Source organism: Sciurus vulgaris, assembly GCF_902686455.1.
Source record: "Sciurus vulgaris genome assembly, chromosome: 4".
NCBI classification, from domain to species: domain Eukaryota; kingdom Metazoa; phylum Chordata; class Mammalia; order Rodentia; family Sciuridae; genus Sciurus; species Sciurus vulgaris.
This window is the reverse complement of record NC_136464.1, coordinates 102,904,082-102,924,529: the sequence shown is the minus strand read 5'-3', so window position 1 is coordinate 102,924,529 and position 20,448 is coordinate 102,904,082. Positions and strand designations below refer to the sequence as shown.

The 20,448-nt window shown below is 41.5% G+C and overlaps 1 protein-coding gene across 2 annotated transcripts; it reads left to right on the top strand.

The window, feature by feature from the left end:
- Positions 1-429: 429 nt before the first annotated feature.
- Positions 430-19,089, top strand: C1QTNF9 (C1q and TNF related 9). 2 transcript variants are annotated; one of them, XM_079138875.1, is made up of 4 exons: positions 430-1,259; positions 8,569-8,756; positions 16,582-16,644; positions 18,132-19,089. In XM_079138875.1, exons 2-4 carry the CDS (start codon positions 8,591-8,593, stop codon positions 18,902-18,904), a joined length of 1,002 nt encoding a protein of 333 aa, XP_078995001.1. In that variant the 5' UTR covers positions 430-1,259; positions 8,569-8,590; the 3' UTR covers positions 18,905-19,089. The 2 variants fall into 2 exon arrangements, with proteins under 2 accessions (XP_078995001.1, XP_078995000.1); XM_079138874.1 differs by lacking the exon at positions 430-1,259 and adding an exon at positions 1,597-2,897.
- The last annotated feature ends 1,359 nt before the right edge of the window (positions 19,090-20,448 follow it).

The following is a 20,448-nucleotide window of genomic DNA, read 5'->3' as shown; positions in this document are numbered from 1 at the left end:
TTAATAATTAGTTTTTTTGTACATAATAAACCCATTGTGTATGACTTGCTTACCCACTTTGCAAGGCTTTTGGTGACTTTTAACTCATCCATATAAAGATGACATTGTCTGTGTAAGTCAAGTGACGCTTCCAAACTGGTGGATTAGCTTTGACAGCTGAAGTCTGGTCTACGAGATTACTGTAACTTGATATGTATTTTTGTTGAAATTTTTTTTGTAAAAAAAAAAAAAAAAAAAAAAAATTTACAATGTTATTTGAATGATTTATTGTAAATGCTGTGAATCTATATTTGTTGTTTTGTATCTGTATATTAAAATTAATTTCCCAAACTGGTCCTAGTAGTTCATTTGAATAGTAAAATAAGATGATGCTACGTTTAAAAAAAAAAAGGAAGAAGAAAGAGACCATGAATGCCAGGAGTCTCTGAGATGGGAAGATCCTTTTCTGCTCTCAATCTTCTAGCAACAATTCATCCATTAATGTCCTAACCTCTGGGCAGGTGTGAGAGAAAGAAGGTTCCAAGGGGAAATAAGAGGGCCACTTGACTTGAAAAAGTCACAAACCAATGGAATCAGACTGATGTAAGCAGAAATGGAAATGGGAAGTCCTGGTTTGCTTTTGCCTTTTGGTGCTGGGAGCTGCACCCAGGGCCTCCGGCATGCTCTGCCTGTGCTACACCCCCTGCCCTGGAAGTCCTGGTTTGTTGCAGCAACTTTTACAATGAATGGAGTGTGGGTGGCCCAGATGTGCCCCCTTGCCAGAGCTGCAGGGCAGGGTCCCTCTACCAGGAAGTGGCCTGTGGTCCTAGGCTCCCTTACCCTTTGGATATGGGGTGGATGTGAGAATTTCCTTCCCTAATTAACACTGAGAAAAGCCAAGTAAATAGCCCATTGTTTGCTGTGACTAATCAGAAAAGGGTTCCTAAGAAAGCTGCCAAGTGCTTCTTGCTGGCTGTTTACTCCTAGGTCCACCTACATCAGAGGGAGCTGCTGGCCCCTCCTTGGGCTTTGCTTGGGTGGGAAGCAGGGTGGTCCGCGGTGGAACCATACATAGGAGTGACAATAATTGGAGGACAGTGGCATAAACTAACATGCATTAGGCGCCTACTCTACATTGGAGAGCTAGAATGTGTGAATCCTCCAAAGGAGTTTGTGGGGCCGAAGGGGAGCACAAACGGGTGTGACAGAACAGTGGGAACTAAACAACACCAGAACTGCATAGCTGTTACACAGAGATGAGAGTGGACTCCTCTTCCCAGGTGAGTATCCAGAGGGAGGTGTCACACCGGATGCGGGGGTGGGAGGTGAGTTCCTCAGGGTTAACCATGTCAGACAAGATGGAGCTGAGGTCACATGGTCTCAGTGTGACCAGAATGGTGAGCAGAAACCTGATGGCTAAGGCCCTGTGGCCCATGGTGGCACTTGGGATTTCCTTATGTGACCACATGGTTTAAGGAAGGTTGCAGCCAGGATGGCCTATGTAGGAGCTGGCTGGGTCGCAATGAAAAAGGGTAAATGTCAAAACCAGAGGTAGAGGGGTAGATAACTCAGGAGACAGTTGGTCAGGCATAAGAACAAGGCAGGAGGGCAGGAGAGCAGGAGGTGGGGGTGCAGGCTACTCAGTGGCCCTGGCAGATCTCCTGGGTAAGGTGGAAGGACATTGGTCAGGTTCTGGTGTGATGAGTGAGTGGGTGGGAGTGCCATACACTGAGACTGAAGCATAGCTTAATAGTGCAGCCCAGATCCTCGTGCTTGCATTGCTGAACATCTGGCACATCCTGCTGGCAAGTGTAGCATGGAGCTCAGGAGAGAGATCAAGGCTGGAAATAGGTTGGAGAAGGTTCCAGGAGCAGAGGCATCAAAGCAGAGTGGGCCACACACAACCCTGAAGACTGAGCGCCCAGGGGATGGATCTCTCTTGGCAGCTGGACATTGCTGCTGGGAGCCCAGCCAATGAAGGAACCTCAAGTATCTGGGTATAGTGGTTAAGAGATGAGTGCAGGCCATGGGGGATAGCCAAGAAGCCAAATCCAGGTAATGTTTGCCTGCAAATCCAGTTCCCTCCCCTGGACCTTTAGTGTTGGTTTGCTGTACTGATGAGGAATGGAGTCATTTGGAGAGTAGGGATGGATGTCTAGCTCCTCTAAAGTGAGGCTTGTCCTCACCGGCATACCATGTCCCATGTGGCCTCTGCAACCAAGTCCCCAGCACCACCCAGAAACAGACTTGAGGAATTCTGTCCTCTTGAAACTGTAACTGTTTTAGATAAATGTTAATGGACACACCTATCAGGAAAGGTGAAGAATCAAATTGCATGACATTGAGGAAATGGTCACATCATGCTTTTCTTAGCTGCAGGTAGGGGTGCATGTGTGAAGGAATGAATGCTGGATCCTTTCCTACCCAAAGACCTACCGTCAAAAGGCATTACAAAGCAGTTTGACCACGGTGATCCTGGTTCAGGGTCCAGCTGAGACCTAGCCGCTGGTAGTCTTTATTTTTGTCCTGTTGCCGGCCTCACAATTGACCTTAGGTTCACTGCAAAGCTGCTCAAGAAAAGTCTGAACATGATTTTAAGGAAAGAAACCTGCCATGGAGATTCCTTCCTTCAGATTCCATGGGGGATCACCTTATTTTATTAAAAGGGTGAGAGGAGGGGGATTAAGTTTTCCACATTAAGGAGTGCTAGTAGCCAAAGTTACCTGACTCACGCCTTGCCATGAATCTTGAAGCTCTTCCAAGACATCTTGTGCCTTCCTCCATCCCCTCCCCTTCCTGCTATTTTGTAGTTATGTCCACTAGGGAATTGTATGGCAGGAAGGCCTGATTTTCTTTAGTTTGCCCTGGATTCCTGATTTGCACAGCACCTAGGTGCAGCCTGCAGCCCTGAGGTTCAGGTAAGTGCATGGGGAGGGGATTTCTTTACCTTCAGGTTAAGGCCTCTAGTCCCAAAACAGCTTTGTAATATCAGTGTGGGTGAACCTGGCCTCATTATTTGCAGAATAGATGTCTTAGAGAGTTTGGGGTAGTAGGAAGGGGAGTGCAGTGTTTTAAAAATTCATTCTTTTTTTTTTTTTTATTGTAAACAAATGGGATACATGTTGTTTCTCTGTACATGGCGCAAAGGCATACCATTTGTGTAATCATAAATTTACATAGAGTAATGTTGTTTGATTCATTCTGTTATTTTTTCCCTTCCCCCCACCCCTCCCACCCCTCTTTACCCTCTATACAGTCCTTCCTTCCTCCATACTTGCCTGCCTCCCTAACCCTAACTCTAACCCTAACACTAACCCTTCCCTCCCCCCCATTATTTACAGAAATAGAGCAAGCAATTATGAAATTCATCTGGAAGAATAAAAATTCATTCTTAAGAGGCTAAATAGGAGAGAAAAGCAGATCTTGAAATTCTTTGGCCAGAACTCTGCAAATTGGCTGGGAGGAGAGAGAAAAACCATACAATAATGTTCATAAAAATAACTGATCTTTCAGGAGAGCTTTCTAGAGAAGCTTGCAGGCTATTTTGCAAAAAATTTAATGTTTACATTTTTTATATTTATGGCTATGCTTGCATATTAAAATATATGTTGAAGAGAAAATATATAAGGTGTACAAGTACAGAACACATGGAAGAAAATATAGCTAATAAAGGCAACTTTGAGATATTTAGATTCTTATGCTGCCAAATGTGGGAGGGATGTCGGTGTGTTAGTTCATCTCTCACATTTTAAGCACAAGGAGGCTGAGGCTCTGGAAGCAAGGGGTTGGAAAACTAGTTAAGATCACTCAACTGTTTTTTGGCAGATGTGTATCAAGTCAGCCTTTGGGGAGAGTAGGATTTTTTTTGTTGTTGTTTTCAGTATAAAAGAGTAGTGTTTATTTAAGTGAGAAGAAAAGAGACAGAACTCTCAAAGGGCAAGAGGGACCCCATAGAGGCTTCCCAGAAGTAAGAATCTTGAAGAGTGGAAACCCTTAACCTTGGCTGTGAATTAGAGAAAATTAATCATGAGAGCCACAGGATAACCCTGTATCAAGAGGGTTAATAATGAGAGAGAAGTATAGGTAACAGGAGAATAGACCCAGAAGTAGGACATTAACTGTCAGAACCTACTTTATTTGGGACTAAAACCAAGTAATCCTAAGTCGTTTGCAGTCTGTGTCCCTTTGCCCCTTCCATGTCAGAATGCCAGGTCCAGGAGATCACAGCATTCATCAGGTGGCTGCACCATGGTTCAATGCTTCCAGATTGCTTGCCTTCATCTAAGGCAGGGACATGCCTGAGGGTTTGTGCCCATGTGTCCTCAGCCACTCTGAGCCTTGGACTGACTGCAGATGTCCACAAGCCCCCTCACTTCTGATGAGAGCCCACACCTTGGGCAGCAGATGCTTTGTCAGGATGTGGGCTTGGTTGTCATGTTAAAGATGGGCTCTAAGGACAAGACTCGTGCATGGAATCTAGGATTCTTCCTATCCCCAAACTATTGCCCACCACCCTGTGTGCACCCCATCACAGGAAAAGGGGAAGAACCCAAGGAGTGACACACGCCTTCCCTTTCTCTAGTCCTCAATTGCACACCTTACTTTTGCCATTCCCATGGGCCCGAATCTAGTTTCATGGTCAAATCTAGGCTGCAAGGGAGGCTGGTAAGCGCACTCTATTGTGGGCAGTCAGGGGCCCAGCTGGAATTGCTATTACCTGAAGGAAGTGAGAGAGGTCTTGGAAACAGCCAGGGATCTCCACCCAAAGACTAACAAAGCTCAGAGTTGACACCCAGACCCCTCCCCGAGGGTTGTGCAGACACAGGTGGAACTAGGATAATATTTAATTAATTTACTCACTCAAATATTTGATGGTGACGTATCAAAAACAAGGAAGTACAAAGATGATGCTACTACCTTCAAAAAATATTAAACTTGATTGGTGCTTACTCACTGGTTACTAGCCTAGGTGAGATATGGAGAGCAAGTGAGGTCTGGGGGTGCAGTGAGAGAAGAGAGAGAATGTGAAGTTGCTCACAGGGAAAGATGGGGACTTAGAAGGGATCCTACCTGCAGTGTCTTCTGGAGAAAAACCAGACAGCAGTTCAAAGCTGAAGGTGATCACTGCAGTTGAACTAAAGAAGTTGAGCTTTCAACCCATAGTTTTGTGAGGGGAACAGATGCCATATTTTTTTCAAAAGAGCATTAATAAAATTTCTATATTCCTTGTTCAAACCCTCAATGTTCTACAACAAAGTGCAAGTGCCTAAGTTTTATTATAGTACCACAATTTTTTTCTACTGGTTATTTGGGAGCAAATTGTGTTTAATTAAAATTACCCATTGAAGATTGTGTGATAAGCACAGAGCATAAGTAAGTTAGATGTTCTCTGCTTACCCTACATCAAGTATTCAAAACTCAAAAGAATTATAGAAGGACAAATATTTACTTTTACGTTAATTCTTCTCTAGCTGGAGAGCAAATGGAGTTTTTCCCACTTGACACCTTCATGATCTTGTAATCTTTTCAGCACTGGGGTGATAGAACATACCAGAACCTGTGGGACACTGTGAAGGCAGTTCTACAGGGAAGTTTATAGCTATGAATGGAATAACTTGTAGTGTACATTTTGAAACGTTGAGAGGAAAACTATACAATCCCCAGCAAAGGCTAGTTAGTGGAATTTATAGTTGACTACTATCATCAGTCACTTCTGAGTTACACAAAAGATGCAGGTGCAGATTATTCATGGATTTGGCTCTTAGGAAACATAAGTCAGTTTCCGGAAGTGGAGTGAGTTTTTTACTTCAATGGGAAACATCTGCATTTCCTTTTCCAAAAAATACTCTTAGCCTTAGACTGGACCCTGTGATCCTTAGAGACTGCCACAAGATGGCGATATAGTCCTTTGAATGGCAGAACCTAAGTATTTTTATTTAAACAATACTTATCTAGAAATATATGTGCAGTGCTATAAAAAAAGATTTTTAAACAGAAAAATGTCGCATTGCCCCATCATTCTAAAAAATATTCATTTGCATATATTACTTCTAGTTTGCTAATATGCATACATGCATAGGTAACAATCATAATGTGCCTGATATTCTAGTTTACTTTTTAATAAATTCAATGCTGCATATATCTTTTCCACATTTCAACTGACATTCATAATTATTTTGGTGATTCATACTATTCTACTTCCTACATCACTTTCGATTGCTACACATTATGCACTGTGCACCTTTTCGTCATTATAGATAAGGCTTTAGTCATCTCTCTGTGTTTGACACACAAATCTTGGATCATGATGAAGAAGGACTATTGGTACTGAGTCACAGATAAGGGTATCTTTTGCTTTTTACCTTTCCAAAGGGCTGTGCAGATCTACATTGCTGTCAGTAGCACATGAAGATCTGAGTTTTGACTAGTTGCAATAACCTATGTGTTCATTTTGCTTTAAGTCCTAAAATACCTACCATGATAATGTTTGTTGCATTTGACAAATATTTATTCAATCTGATGTTTCAACTTTAATACTGGGTACTGGAAACATAACAATGTGGGGAATTCTGTCAGGTGGGGAGCCAGAATTTTAATCCTACAATTATGTCATCAAATATAAAACCCCTACCATGACAGGTACCATGGAAGAGAGGGACAGGGAGCTACATGCACCTTCCTGGGGAGAATGGATTTTGTCAGGAGGTGTCATGAATCTGATTGTCCGCATTCTTGCAGGGGCTCGTGTATGCTGTTCCCTTTGTTTGGAACACTCTTCCTAATTACCTCTTCCTCCCTATTCAGAGCTCAGCCCCTTCTTGAGGTTTGCCTTTGCTCCTGATGAGGTAAGAAAGCAAATCAAAGACCTGAGTTATAAGAGAAAGGACTTGAAAATGCACTTCTCCCAAATTGTGTGACCTTGTGTGTGTATGCATGTGTGTGCATGTGAGCAGATCCTTCAAAGATCTACATTCAAAGAATATGTCTAGTCACAATAGGACTACTTGGAACGCTTTGCTAATTGGTGTATGTGTGTGTGTGTGTGTGTGTGTGTGTGTGTGTGTGTGTGAGAGAGAGACAGGGTCTCACTAAATTGCTTAGAACCTCCCTAAATTGCTGAGGCTGTCTTCAAACTTGTGATCCTCCTGCCTCAGCCTCCCCAGTCACTGGGATTATAGGCATGATCCACTGTGTCCACCTAATTTTTTAATTTAATTTTTTATTGTGGTAAAATATATGTTAAAATAAAAATAAATAAAATTTATCAATTTAACCATTTTAAGTTCACGGTTTAGTGGCATTAAACCATGTAGTATTATCATACAACCATCAACCCATCCATCTCTAGAACTTTTTCATTTTTCAAAGTGAAACTCTGTACCCACTAAATACAAGTTCCTGATTCTCCCTAATTTCCCCACTCCCTGGAATCCTCCCTACCCTACTTTCTCTATGCGCTTTGCTGTTTTAGATCCCTCACATGAGCGGCTCATACAGATCTTTGTGTGACTGGCTTGTTTCACATATCATAATGTTCTCAAGATTCATCCACGTTGTAGCATGGGTCAGAATTCCCTTCTTTCAGACTGAACATTATTTCACTGCATGCACATACCACATTTTGTGTGTCTATCTCCCACTGATGAGCATGCGGGTTGTTCCCACCTCTTGGTCATTATGAACAATGATATTCTTAACATGAGTTCTCAGTTCAAATCTCTGCTTTCAATTCTTTCAGGAATATTCCCAGAAGTGGAATTTCTGGATCAGATGGTAATTCTGATTGCTTTATTGTTTATAATGTGCTTTTTTATATACATTATGATCAAATTTGTTTTTTACATCAGCCCTGTGAAATGAGTAAACATGCTTCTCTGGCTCAAAATAAAAAAAAAGTAGTTTTATAGTTTGGATGCAAAATGTCCCTCAGAGGTCATGTATTGAAGGTTTGGTCCCTAATGCAGTAATATTCAAAGGTGGGGCTTTTGGGAAGTGAATTGGATCATGAAAGCTCTGAATTCATCAATGGATAAATACATTGGTAGATTCATAGTTGACGGCTTTGTTGGGAGGTGGTGCAAACTTCATAGGCAGGGCCTAATTGGAGGAAATAGGTCACTGGGGGCATGCCATGGAAGGATATTTCTTGTCCATGGCCCCTTTCTTTTTCCTTCCTGTCTGCCCTTCTGCCATGTTTCTTCATTGCCACAGCAATGAAGTCAGGTTACATGGACTGAGTTCTCTGAAATCATGAGTCAAATAAATCTTTCTTCATTAAGTTGGTTTTCTCAGGTATTTTGTCCCAGTGACAAAATTGAAAAGGTAAATAAAAGAGTATCCTGATCTCAGACTTGGTTTCCTATTTATCATTCCCCATTAAGAATAATCCTAGTCACTTGTGCTACCTCCCAAAGACAACGTCTTCCTCATTGCAACCAGTGTGGTCAGCTACCAGGTTTCTACTCTCATCTGCCCTGACCACTCTGTCCCAGTCTGACTAAGGATGGGCTCATTTCCCACTGCAAGGAGCAGAGTCTGTGTCCATGGCACCAATGACAAAGGTTTTTCTTTTCTGTTTCTGTCTTCTAGCTCAGACTCTGTCATCTGGACCATGAAGATCTGGTGGTTCCTGCTTGCCATGGGAGTCTGTATAGGGAGCATAAACTCACAGGACACGTGCAGGCAGGGGCACCCTGGCATCCCAGGGAATCCTGGTCACAACGGTCTGCCTGGGAGAGATGGAAGAGATGGAGCAAAGGGTGACAAAGGGGATGCAGGTACTCACCACCTGGTGGCCTTCTATTGTCTTGCATTGATGCCTTCAACGCTTTATCATATTTTTTCATTGTCTGTGTGGTTTTCTGACCACCCACCGAACCCTCATCCATTCACATGTCAAACACTTATCAAAGTCTCTCTATATCTGATGCTGCACTGGGTGCTGGGATGCAGTGAGGACTAGGCTGACATGAGCCTGCTGCCCTAGTGGGCTTCTCATCCACTGGGAATACTGTTTGTTGGCCACTGTCTCTGATAGTATAGAGCGTATTCAGTAGTATATGATGTCATCAATCTTCTGGCCTTAGCAGCAGTCATGATGCATCTTCAGCAACATGAGGCCAACAGAGAGATCTGATGGCTCAGTACAACAGTCCCATATTATTCATGGAGGATTATGTTCCAAGACTTCCAGTGCGTTTTAACCAGCAGGTAGCCAAAACCACAGAGAGTATAGAACCCTACATATACTGGGGTTTTTTTATGCAGACATACACTTTAAAAAGTTTAATTTATAAATTAGGCAGAGTAAGACATTAACAACAGCTGATACTAAAATATAACATTTGTAATACTATATGTAATAAAATTGCCAGCATCGCCACTCTTGCCCTTCAAGCCATAAAATAAGGGTTACTTAAATACAAGAACTGTGATACTGAGACAATCTAATAACTACGATGGCTACCAAGTGACTAAACCAGCAGGTAGCATATGCAGGCTAGATCCACTGAAAAAGGGATGATTCACATTCTGACCAGGACAGAGTGGGATAATGTGAGAATTCATCATGCTACTCAATATGGCATGCCACTTAAAACTACACATTACTTATTTTTATTTGGAGGCCTGACAGTTTATTGAGTGGGTGTGGTGAAGCTGAAGGTTACCAGGAGGCAACTTGATTCCTTTCCAACACCACCCTGCAAATACACTCTGTGAAGTCTTCTGTTGAATAATATCTCTGGAAAATCCATGCTATTCTAGTCCCATTTAGTCATTAGACCTGTCTCATTTCCAGGTAGCGGAAAGTCCAGTCCAAGTTAATAGGAAAACTTCAGTCTTAATGAACGCCAAGTATTTTACCTCTCACTGGGACCACGATGGTGTGTTTGTGTTTTATTTTATTTTTTTTTCCTTTTTATTTATTTATTTATTTTAATTAAAAATCATAAATTTACATAGGGCAATGTTTGATTCATTCTGTTATTTTTCCCTTCCCCCCACCCCTCCCACCCCTCTTTTCCCTCTATACAGTCCTTCCTTCCTCCATTCTTACCACCCTCCTTATCCCTAACCCTAAACCTAACCCTAACCCTAACGCTAATCCCTTCTACCCCCCATTATATGTCCTTATCGCTTATCAGCGAGATCATTCGTCCTTTAGTTTTTTGAGATTGGTTTATCTCACTTAGCATGATATCCTCCAATTTCATCCATTTGCCTGCAAATGCCATAATTTTATCATTCTTCATGGCGGAGTAATATTCCATTGTATATATATGCCACGGTTTCTTTATCCATTCATCAACTGAAGGGCATCTAGGCTGGTTCCACAATCTGGCTATAGTGAATTGAGCAGCTATGAACATTGATGTGGCTGTATCTCTGTAGTATGCTGATTTTAAGTCTTTTGGGTATAGGCCAAGGAGTGGGATAGCTGGGTCTAATGGTGGTTCCATTCCAAGGTTTCTGAGGAATCTCCACACTGCTTTCCAGAGTGGATGCACTAATTTGCAACCCCACCAGCAATGTATGAGTGTACCTTTTTCCCCACATCCTCGCCAACACCTATTGTTGCTTGTGTTCTTGATAATCGCCATTCTAATTGGGGTGAGATGAAATCTTAGGGTAGTTTTGATTTGCATTTCTCTTATTACTAGAGATGTTGAACATTTTTTCATTTATCTGTTGATTGCTTGTAGATCTTCTTCTGTGAAGTGTCTGTTCATTTCCTTAACCCATTTGTTGATTGGATTATTTGTATTCTTGGTGTGGTGTTTTTTGAGTTCTTTATAGATTCTGGAAATTAGTGCTCTATCTGAAGTATGACTGGCAAAGATATTCTCCCACTCTGTAGGCTCTCTCTTCACATTACTGATAGTTTCCTTTGCTGAGAGAAAGCTTTTTAGTTTGAATCTATCCCAGTGGTTGATTCTAGCTTTTATTTCTTGTGCTATGGAGTCCTGTTAAGGAAGTCTGATCCTAAGCCAACAAGTCAAAGGTTTGGACCTACTTTTTCTTCTATAAGATGCAGAGTCTCTGGTCTGATTCCAAGGTCCTTGATCCATTTCAAGTTGAGTTTTGTGCAGGGTGAGAGATAGGGATTTAGTTTCATTCTGTTGCATATGGATTTCCAGTTTTCCCAGCACCATTTGTTGAAGAGGCTATCTTTTCTCCATTGCATATTTTTGGCCCCTTTGTCTAGTATGAGAAAACTGTATTTATTTGGGTTTGTGTCCATGTCCTCTATTCTGTACCATTGATCTACCTTTCTATTTTGGTACCAATACCATGCCGTTTTTGTTACTATTGCTTTGTAATAGAGTTGAAGATCTGGTATTGCAATACCCCCTGCTTCGCTCTTTCTACTGAGGATTGCTTTAGCTATTCTGGGTTTCTTATTCTTCCAGATGAATTTCATAATCACTCTATTTCTGTAAGGTGCACCATTGGGATTTTAATTGGAATTGTGTTGAATCTGTATAGCACTTTTGGTAGTATGGCCATTTTGACAATATTAATTCTGCCTACCCAAGAACATGGGAGATCTTTCCATCTTCTAAGGTTTTCTTTAATTTCTTTCTTTAGTGTTGTGTAGTTCTCATTGTAGAGGTCTTTCACCTCTTTTGTGAGATTGATTCCCAAGTATTTTTTTTTTTTTGATGCTATTGTGAATGGGGTAGTTTTCCTAATTTCTCTTTCTGAAGATTCATCACTTATGTATAAAAATGCATTGGATTTATGAGCATTGATCTTGTAACCTGCTACTTTACTGAATTCACTTATGAGTTCTAAGAGTTTTCTGGTGGAATTTCCAGGTTCTTCTAAATATAAAATCATGTCATCAGCGAACGGGGATAGTTTGAGTTCCTCTTTTCCAATTTGTATCCCTTTAATTTCTTTGGTTTGTCTAATTGCTCTGGCTAGAGTCTCAAGGATGATGTTGAATAGAAGTGGTGAAAGATGGCATCCCTGCCTTGTTCCAGTTTTTAGGGGGAATGCTTTCAGTTTTTCACCATTTAGAATGATACTGGCCATGGGCTTAGCGTAGATGGCGTTTACAATGTTAAGGAATGTTCCCACTACCCCAATTTTCTCTAGTGTTTTGAGCATGAAGGGATGCTGTATTTTATCGAATGCTTTTTCTGCATCTATTGAAATAATCATGTGATTCTTAACTTTTAGTCTGTTGATATGGTGAATGACATTTATTGATTTCCTGATGTTGAACCAACCTTGCATCCCTGGGATAAAACCCACTTGATCATGGAGCACTATCTTTTTAATATATTTTTGTATGCGATTTGCTAAAATTTTGTTGAGAATTTTTGCAACGATGTTCATTAAGGATATTGGTCTGAAATTTTCTTTCCTCGATGTGTCTCTGTCTGGTTTAGGTATCAGGGTGATATTAGCTTCATAGAATGAGTTTGGGAGGGTTCCCTCCTCTTCTGTTTTATGAAATACGTTGAGAAGAATTGGAATGAGCTCTTCTTTAAAGGTTTTGTAGAACTCGGCTGAGAACCCATCTGGTCCCGGACTTTTCTTTGTTAGTAGGCTTTTGATGACCTCTTGTATTTCATTACTTGAAATTGATTTATTTAAATTGTGTATGTCTTCCTCGTTCAGTTTAGGTAATTCATATGTTTCTAGAAACTTGTTGATGTCTTCGAGGTTTTCTGTTTTGTTGGAGTATAGATTTTCAAAATAGCTTCTAATTATGTTTTGTATTTCACTCGTGTCTGTAGTGATATTTCCTTGTTCATTCCGAATAATAATAATTTGAGTTTTCTCCCTCTCTCTCTTTGTTAGTGTGGCTAAGGGTTTATCAATTTTGTGTACTTTTTCAAAGAACCAACTATTTATTTTGTTAATTTTTCCAATTCTTTTGTTTCAATTTTGTTGATTTCGGCTCTGATTTTAACTATTTCCTGTCTTCTACTACTTTTGGTGTTGGTCTGCTCTTCTTTTTCTAGGGCTTTGAGCTGTGGTGTTAAGTCATTTATTTGTTGATTTCTACTTCTTTTGTTGAATGCACCCCATGAAATAAATCTTCCTCTAAGTACTGCTTTCATAGTGTCCCAAAGATATGATGTGTCTTTGTTCTCGTTTACTTCTAAATTTTTTTTTATTTCCCTCCTGATGTCTTCTGTTATCCATTCATCATATAATAGTGTATTATTTAAACTCCAGGTATTGGAGAAGTTTCTGTTTTTTATTCTGTCATTTATTTCTAATTTCAATCCATTATGATCTGATAGAGTACAAGGTAGTATCTCTATCTTCTTGTATTTGCTAACAGTAGCTTTGTGGCATAAGACATGGTCTATTTTAGAGAAGGATCCATGTGCTGCTGAGAAGAAAGTGTATTCATTCTTTGTTGAATGGTATATTCTATATAAGTCCGTTAAGTCTAAATTGTTGATTGTGTTATTGAGATCTATGGTTTCTTTATTCAATTTTTGTTTGGACGATCTATCCAGCGGTGAGAGAGGTGTGTTAAAATCGCCTAGTATTATTGTGTTGTGGTCTATTTGATTTCTGGAATTGAGAAGGATTTGTTTGACGTACATGGATGAGCCAATGTTCGGGGCATAGATGTTTGTGATTGTTATGTCTTCCTGATGTATGCTTCCCTTAAGCAGTATGTAATGTCCTTCTTTATCCCTTCTGACTAGTTTTGGCTTGAAGTCCACATTATCTGAAATGAGGATGGATACTCCAGCTTTTTTTGCTGTGTCCTGGTGCATGGTATGTTTTTTCCCATCCTTTCACCTTTAGTCTATGGGTATCTCTTTCCATGCGATGAGTCTCTTGCAGGCAGCAAATTGTTGGATTTTTCTTTTTAATCTATTTTGCCAGTCTATGTCTTTTGATTGATGAGTTCAGGCCATTAACATTCAGGGTTATTATTGTGATATGATTTGTTTTCCCAGTCATTTGACTCATTTTTGTGCTTTGACATGATTTGGTTTCCCCTTTATTTGGCTATTCCTTTAGACTAGTTCCTCCCGTTGCTGATTTGCATCATTGTTTTTCATCTCTTCCTCATGGAATATTTTGCTGAGAATGTTCTGCAATGCTGACTTTCTTTTTGTAAATTTCTTTAGCTTTTGTTTATCATGGAAGGATCTTATTTCATCGACAAATCTGAAAGTAAGTTTTGCTGGGTATAAGATTCTTGGTTGGCATCCGTTTTCTTTCAGGGCTTGTTAAATGTGTTCCAGGCCCTTCTAGCTTTTAGTGTCTGGATTGAAAAATCTGCTGATATTCTTATTGGTTTCCCCCTGAATGTAATTTGATTCTTTTCTCTCGTGGCCTTTAAAATTCTGTCTATATTTTGTATGTTAGGTATTTTCATAATAATGTGCCTTGGTGTGGGTCTGTTGTAATTTTGTATTTTTGGAGTCCTATAAGCCTCTTGTACTTGGTTTTCCATTTCATTCTTCAGATTTGGGAAATTTTCTGATATTATTTCATTGAATAGATTGTTCATTCCTTTGGTTTGTTTCTCTAAGCCTTCCTCAATCCCAATAATTCTTAAACTTGGCCTTTTCATGATCTCCCATAGTTCTTGTAGATTCTGTTCATGATTTCTTACCATCTTCTCTGTTTGGTCAACTTTGTTTTCAAGATTAAATATTTTGTCTTCAATATCTGAGGTTCGGTCTTCCAGGTGTTCTATCCTATTGCTTATGCTTTCTATGGAGTTTTTAACTTGGTTTATTGTTTCCTTCATTTCAAGGATTTCTGTTTGGTTTTTTTTTCAGTATCTCTAACTCTTCATTGAAATTATCTCTTTCTTCCCGTATTTGCTCCTTTAACTGTTGATTGGTGAGATCATTTAATGCCTGCATTTGCTCTTTCATCTCCTCGTTTGCTTCCCTGATTGTTTTGATTATGTACATTCTGAACTCCCTTTCTGACATTTCTTCTGCTGTGCTGTCATTGGGTTTTATAGATATAGTATCTAGGTTTGTTTGGGACATTTTCTTTCCTTGTTTTCTCATATTGGCCAGATGTCAGTGGGACTTTGTGATATTTCAGAATTCTTCTATTGGCTTATAGTGTCCCTGTAGATTTCCAGTGTATCACCTTCCTGCCTTCAGTAGCCTGAAGTCTTGGAGTAACTTGATAATGCAGTGCTTCCAGTGAAAGCTGCCCCTAGTCCTCTACTGGTTCCAGGACTTGGAGCTGGCTCTGTGTGGAAAGGCTCTCACTGGGGGGCCTGCTCGGAGAAGCTAGCCTGGAAAGGTGCTTCCCACCTGAGGGGGCCGGGCTACGGGCTGCTTGGGGAAGTCCCTGGCTGCCCTGTCCTGGTCTTTGAAGCAACCTGTGGGCAGGAACTCGCTGCCCTGGTTTAGGGACTTGAAGCTTGGTTCTGTGCAGAAAGGCTCTCACAACAGAGAGGCCTGTTCCAAGATGCTGGAGAATCTGGCCCTGTGGGAGGAGCCCACTGCGGGAGTGCTCAGGGCCGCCTGGGGACGACTCTAGCTGCCCTGCCTTACTCTAATAAGCCACCCGAATTCGGGCCTGCCTCCCGGGCAGTGCTTCACTGGGTGGGGGAGACTTACCCCGATGCTCTATTTTAGTCCGAGTCTCTCAATGCCTCCCCTTCTTGAATCCTGGGTTCTGGAGCAACTGGAGATGCAGTCACCCTCTAGTCTGCCATCTTGGATCGCCCCTCTGTGTTTTATTTTTTAACATAGTGATTTAAATTTTTAATTAAAAATATTTTACATACACAAAAGAGATGGATGATAGATAAGGAATAAGATAAAATATATATGCAATACCAAATATCTTTGTTCCTTATTGAATCTCTTACCTTTCTCTTCACTTGTATCCACTCTTTCCAGTTTTACTTGTTTCTTAGAAGTATATATGTTTTACATATATTTCCAGGTAGCTCATATAGATTGTATTTAACATTGTTCTTGTTAAATATTCAGTCACGTTGCTCACACAAACAATTCACATACTCTTTATCTTTTCCTTTTAAAGTGTGTTTGTATGCTTTATAATGAAGGAATGTTTAGTGCATTACCTGCCCATAAGCAGACACACATAAATGTGTATTGGTGAGGGTCTATGTTCATGCTTTGTTACTTGATCAAGAAAGCTTGGTTGTCTCTGCTTTAGCGTTTGCAAGAACTGAGAATTAAGAAGGGAAACAAAAGAGAAAGCCTTATGGTCAGGAGGGAGTGAGGAGAGAAGGACAGGCAGGGAGTTAATGTAGGGAAGACTTTCACCTGGAGGTCCCACAGTACCCAGGGCTTGCTTGGGAACAGTGGCTCTGAGCTGCTTGAAGTCCCTCAGTGACTGCCCTTATGACCATCAGTGTCTCCAGAGCACACATTTCCTTCCCAACATTCCTTGCTGTGCCCGTGTGGCACATCCTGTTGCGGGTGCTTAGGAAATCACCTGATTCATTACTAACTCATTCATCTAATATAGTTAAGTAACCCAGATGCTCACTCATGCCTGCCTCTCTCCACCCCTGGGAGGGAGTGCCCATAGAGGCACATCACCCATGGAGACCAACGGCCGAAAAATCAGGTTTGGAATTCCAACTCTTCTGTTTTCTTCTTTTCTACCTAGGAGAACCAGGACATCCTGGTGGCCCAGGGAAGGACGGAATAAGTGGAGAGAAAGGGGAACGAGGTCAGAATCTGGCTTCCTATTTATCATGCTCTAATGTGGAACTAACATGGATTTCACAATAGCTATTATATGCTTGCTACTATGGATACGTCCAGATGTGACTCTGAGGATGTCCCAACAACAGAGGCTATTCAGTTCTTGCTTTCCAGAAGAAGCCCATGAGGAGAACAGGGATCAGCAAGCTTTTTGTTTCAAAGGCCAGGCAGTAGATATTTTCAGCTCTGCATTGCCTCTACTAAACTATGCCATTGTAGTGAAAAAACGCCACAGTTGTTATGTAAATGTGGCTGTGTTTCAGTGAAGCTGTATTTGAAGACTGACATTTGAGCCTCATGTGATTTTTCACAGGCGACAGAATATTATAAATGACAATTTAAACTTGTCAACCATTCTTAGCTTGTGGGCTGTTACAAAAAAAGTAAGGACAGATTTGGCCAATGGGAGACAGTCTGATGAACCCTGACTTACTGGATGAGCACCAAGGAAGAAGATTGAATTTGGACTCAGTGCATCTGGCCCTACTGCATGGAGAAGGTGGCCCTGGAATGGGGTCCTGAAGGGTAGAGAGGATGCTGGCAGTCGGCAGCTGATGGAGAGAAAGGCGATTCACTGTACCTTGTTCTAAGTGCTTCTCGTGTATTGACTCCCTGGATACAAGAGCCCTGTGACCTAGGTAGCATTACTGTCCTGATTTTATAGATGGGAAGAGAGGTGTCGGAGGCTTATTCATTGGCCTGACAACCCATAAGCACAAGGGGTGGAGACAGGAGGGAGTCCTGGCATTGACCTCCAGAATCCATGCTTGAATCCACTATGCTCTGTTTTGGGTAGAGGCAACGCAGAAGCACAAATGAATGAAGAAAACACAATATAACTGGTAGAATGAGCAGGCTGGGGCTGGACAGTAGAGAGGGATGAATGCCACACTCAAGACTTGACTTTATGTCACAAAGAGTTTCTTTTAAAATTTTTTTTGTAGTTGTAGATGGACAGCATGCCTTCGCTTTATTTGTTCATTTTTATGTGGTACTGAGAATCAAACCCAGCACCTCACATGTGCCAGGCAAGCGCCCTGCCACTGAGCCCCAGTCCCAGCCCCTCATGAGGAGTTTTTTAGGGGGTATCACATCAGTAGGTCTGAGCATCCGTTAACTAAATATCCTGAGTCAGTCTGCTGTTTGCAGTGCTGCCCTGCTCTGAAGAGTGTTTCCCTTAAGGGCTGGCCTTGTTTCATGGTCAACATGGTAGGCTTAAATGGTAAAGGGTTGTCATTTCTCATTTAGGAGACAGGAGTCAGAAGGTGTTTTTTTGTGTGTGAGTGTACATGCATATATGCGTGCACACATGCCTGCAATCTGGGAGTAAATTAATTTTCAAACCTTGAGCAGATATTCCATCTCAGTTAAATGCTCAGTCACAGAAAAGCCAAAGTTGTTCACAAGGGAATAGTAAACAAACCATCTCTTTATTCTTTTCCCTCTATTTAGGAGCAGATGGAAAAGTCGAAGCAAAAGGCATCAAAGGTGATCAAGGCTCCAGAGGATCCCCAGGGAAGCACGGGCCAAAGGGATCTGTTGGACCCATGGGAGAGAAAGGGCTCCAAGGAGAGACTGGTCCTCAAGGGCAGAAGGGGGATAAGGGTGATGTGGGTCCCACTGGTCCAGCAGGTCTAACAGGCAGTGATGGGCCTTTGGGCCCCACTGGCTTACCTGGCCCTGTAGGTCCCATTGGCAAGCCAGGTCCCAGGGGAGAAGCCGGACCTGTGGGACCCCAGGGTGAGCCAGGAGTCCGGGGAGTAAGAGGCTGGAAAGGGGAGCGAGGAGAAAAAGGGAAAATGGGTGAGACTCCAGTCTTGCCGAAGAGTGCTTTCACTGTGGGGCTCACAGTGCTGAGCAAGTTTCCTCCTTCGGATGTACCCATTAAATTCGACAAGATCTTATATAACGAATTCAACCATTACAATGTAGCTACGGGGAAATTCACTTGCCATATTGCTGGGGTCTATTACTTCACCTACCACATCACTGTTTTCTCTAGGAATGTGCAGGTATCTTTGGTCAAAAACGGGGTAAAAGTACTGCATACCAAGGATGGTTACATGAGCTCTGAGGACCAGGCCTCTGGTGGTATTGTCCTGGAGCTGAAGCTTGGGGATGAGGTGTGGATGCAGGTGACAGGAGGAGAAAGGTTCAATGGCTTGTTTGCGGATGAGGATGATGACACAACATTCACAGGCTTCCTTCTCTTCAGCAGCTCATGACAGAAGACTGTATATATGCCTCACCATTGGTCAGAATTAGCTTTAATTTACTTGAGGATTTGACTGTATTAATTCCTTCAATTATTGCAGTAATCTTTAAAAGGTGCAAATGGGAAAGTCACTCCTAAAATTGTTTCTGTGTAATTTACAATCTTCCAAAGAGTAAAATTTTAAATAGTTGCCCTGTTTATTATCATTCATTTGTTTGTTTGCAGTACTAGGAATCAAACTCAGGGCTTTGTGGATACTAGGCAAGCACTTCGCTCCTGAGATACATCTCCAGTCTCTGTTTATTATAATTTATTTAATATTTTTCATCCTTCCCATGATCTGGGGAACCCCTTGCATGTGCTTCTGATAGGAAGAATACTGCTACTACTCAGAGTTTTAAGGAGACTTATTATGATATAGTGCTCGTCTATGCTTCTGAGGACAGTAGAGAGAAAGAGAAGAAAAAGTAGGCTCTGAGGTAGGGCACTTGCCTAGCATGTGTGAGACCCTTGGTTCCATCCCCAGCACAACACGCAAAAAATGCTTATTCCACTCAATGCTGATAAGAGCTTTAAGCTTATGACAGTGAAACTCCAGAAGGCTGCAGATGCTTTGCTTATTTTCTAATTTGGTTTTCAATACTACTCAATCCGACTGTAATGTTCACAACCTAGGAGAGTTAGGGCGGTGGAAGAGTTATGGAGGGGCCAAGGAAGACATCAGAGATGGGATATGAGATATAAGGTTTTCTCAGAAATGCTTATAGATCTGGTGGTGATGGGCTTGACAGAGCCTTTGCCAGAAAGACCAGTGGCAATGGACTGGATGGGTGCACATCTATTTCACATGGTACTTCCTCTACTTTGCCAGAAAACAGTCCCTCCCATCCCTCATAAGGCTTTGTCCAGGACGAGCACTGCCCTTCCACAGTGCTGTGTTCTTCACTGGTGACCACAGTGGGAGGGATTTTATAAGCCTGCAGAAGCAGTGACATCATTAATTTACTTAGTTTGCACTGTCCCTTGTATGACCAGCATCCCAGAAAGCAGTTATCTTGGTGTACATGCAAGAAACCCTAAGATTTCATCTAACTTCAATTAGAATGGCTGTTATCAAGAACACAAGTAACAATAAATGTTGGCATGGATGTGGGGAAAAAGGTCCACTCATACATTGCTGGTGGAGTTGCAAATTGGTGCAGCCACTCTGGAAAGCAGTGTGGAGATTCCTCAGAAAACTTGGAATGGACCCACCATTTGACCCTGCTATCCCACTCCTCAGTATATACCCAAAGGACTTAAAATCAGCATACCACAGCAGCCACATCAATGTTCATAGCAGCTCAATTCACAATATCTAGATTGTGGAACCAACCTAGATGCCCTTCAATTGATGAATGGATAAAGAAACTGTGGTATATATACACAATGGAATATTACTTAGCCATAAGGAAGAATAAAATTATGGCATTTGCTGGTAAATGGATGAAGTTGGAAAATATCATGGTAGGTGAAATAGGCCAAACCCAAAAAACCAAAGGCCAAATGTTTTCT

What these genes read in the sequence shown, in the direction of transcription:
- C1QTNF9 (XM_079138875.1), top strand. Translation starts at nt 8,591, where the DNA reads ATGAAGATCTGGTGGTTCCTGCTTGCCATGGGAGTCTGTATAGGGAGC. An exon ending in GGGTGACAAAGGGGATGCAG is followed by an intron (nt 8,757 to 16,581) that starts GTACTCACCACC and finishes TTTTCTACCTAG; the next exon opens with GAGAACCAGGACATCCTGGT. An exon ending in TGGAGAGAAAGGGGAACGAG is followed by an intron (nt 16,645 to 18,131) that starts GTCAGAATCTGG and finishes CCCTCTATTTAG; the next exon opens with GAGCAGATGGAAAAGTCGAA.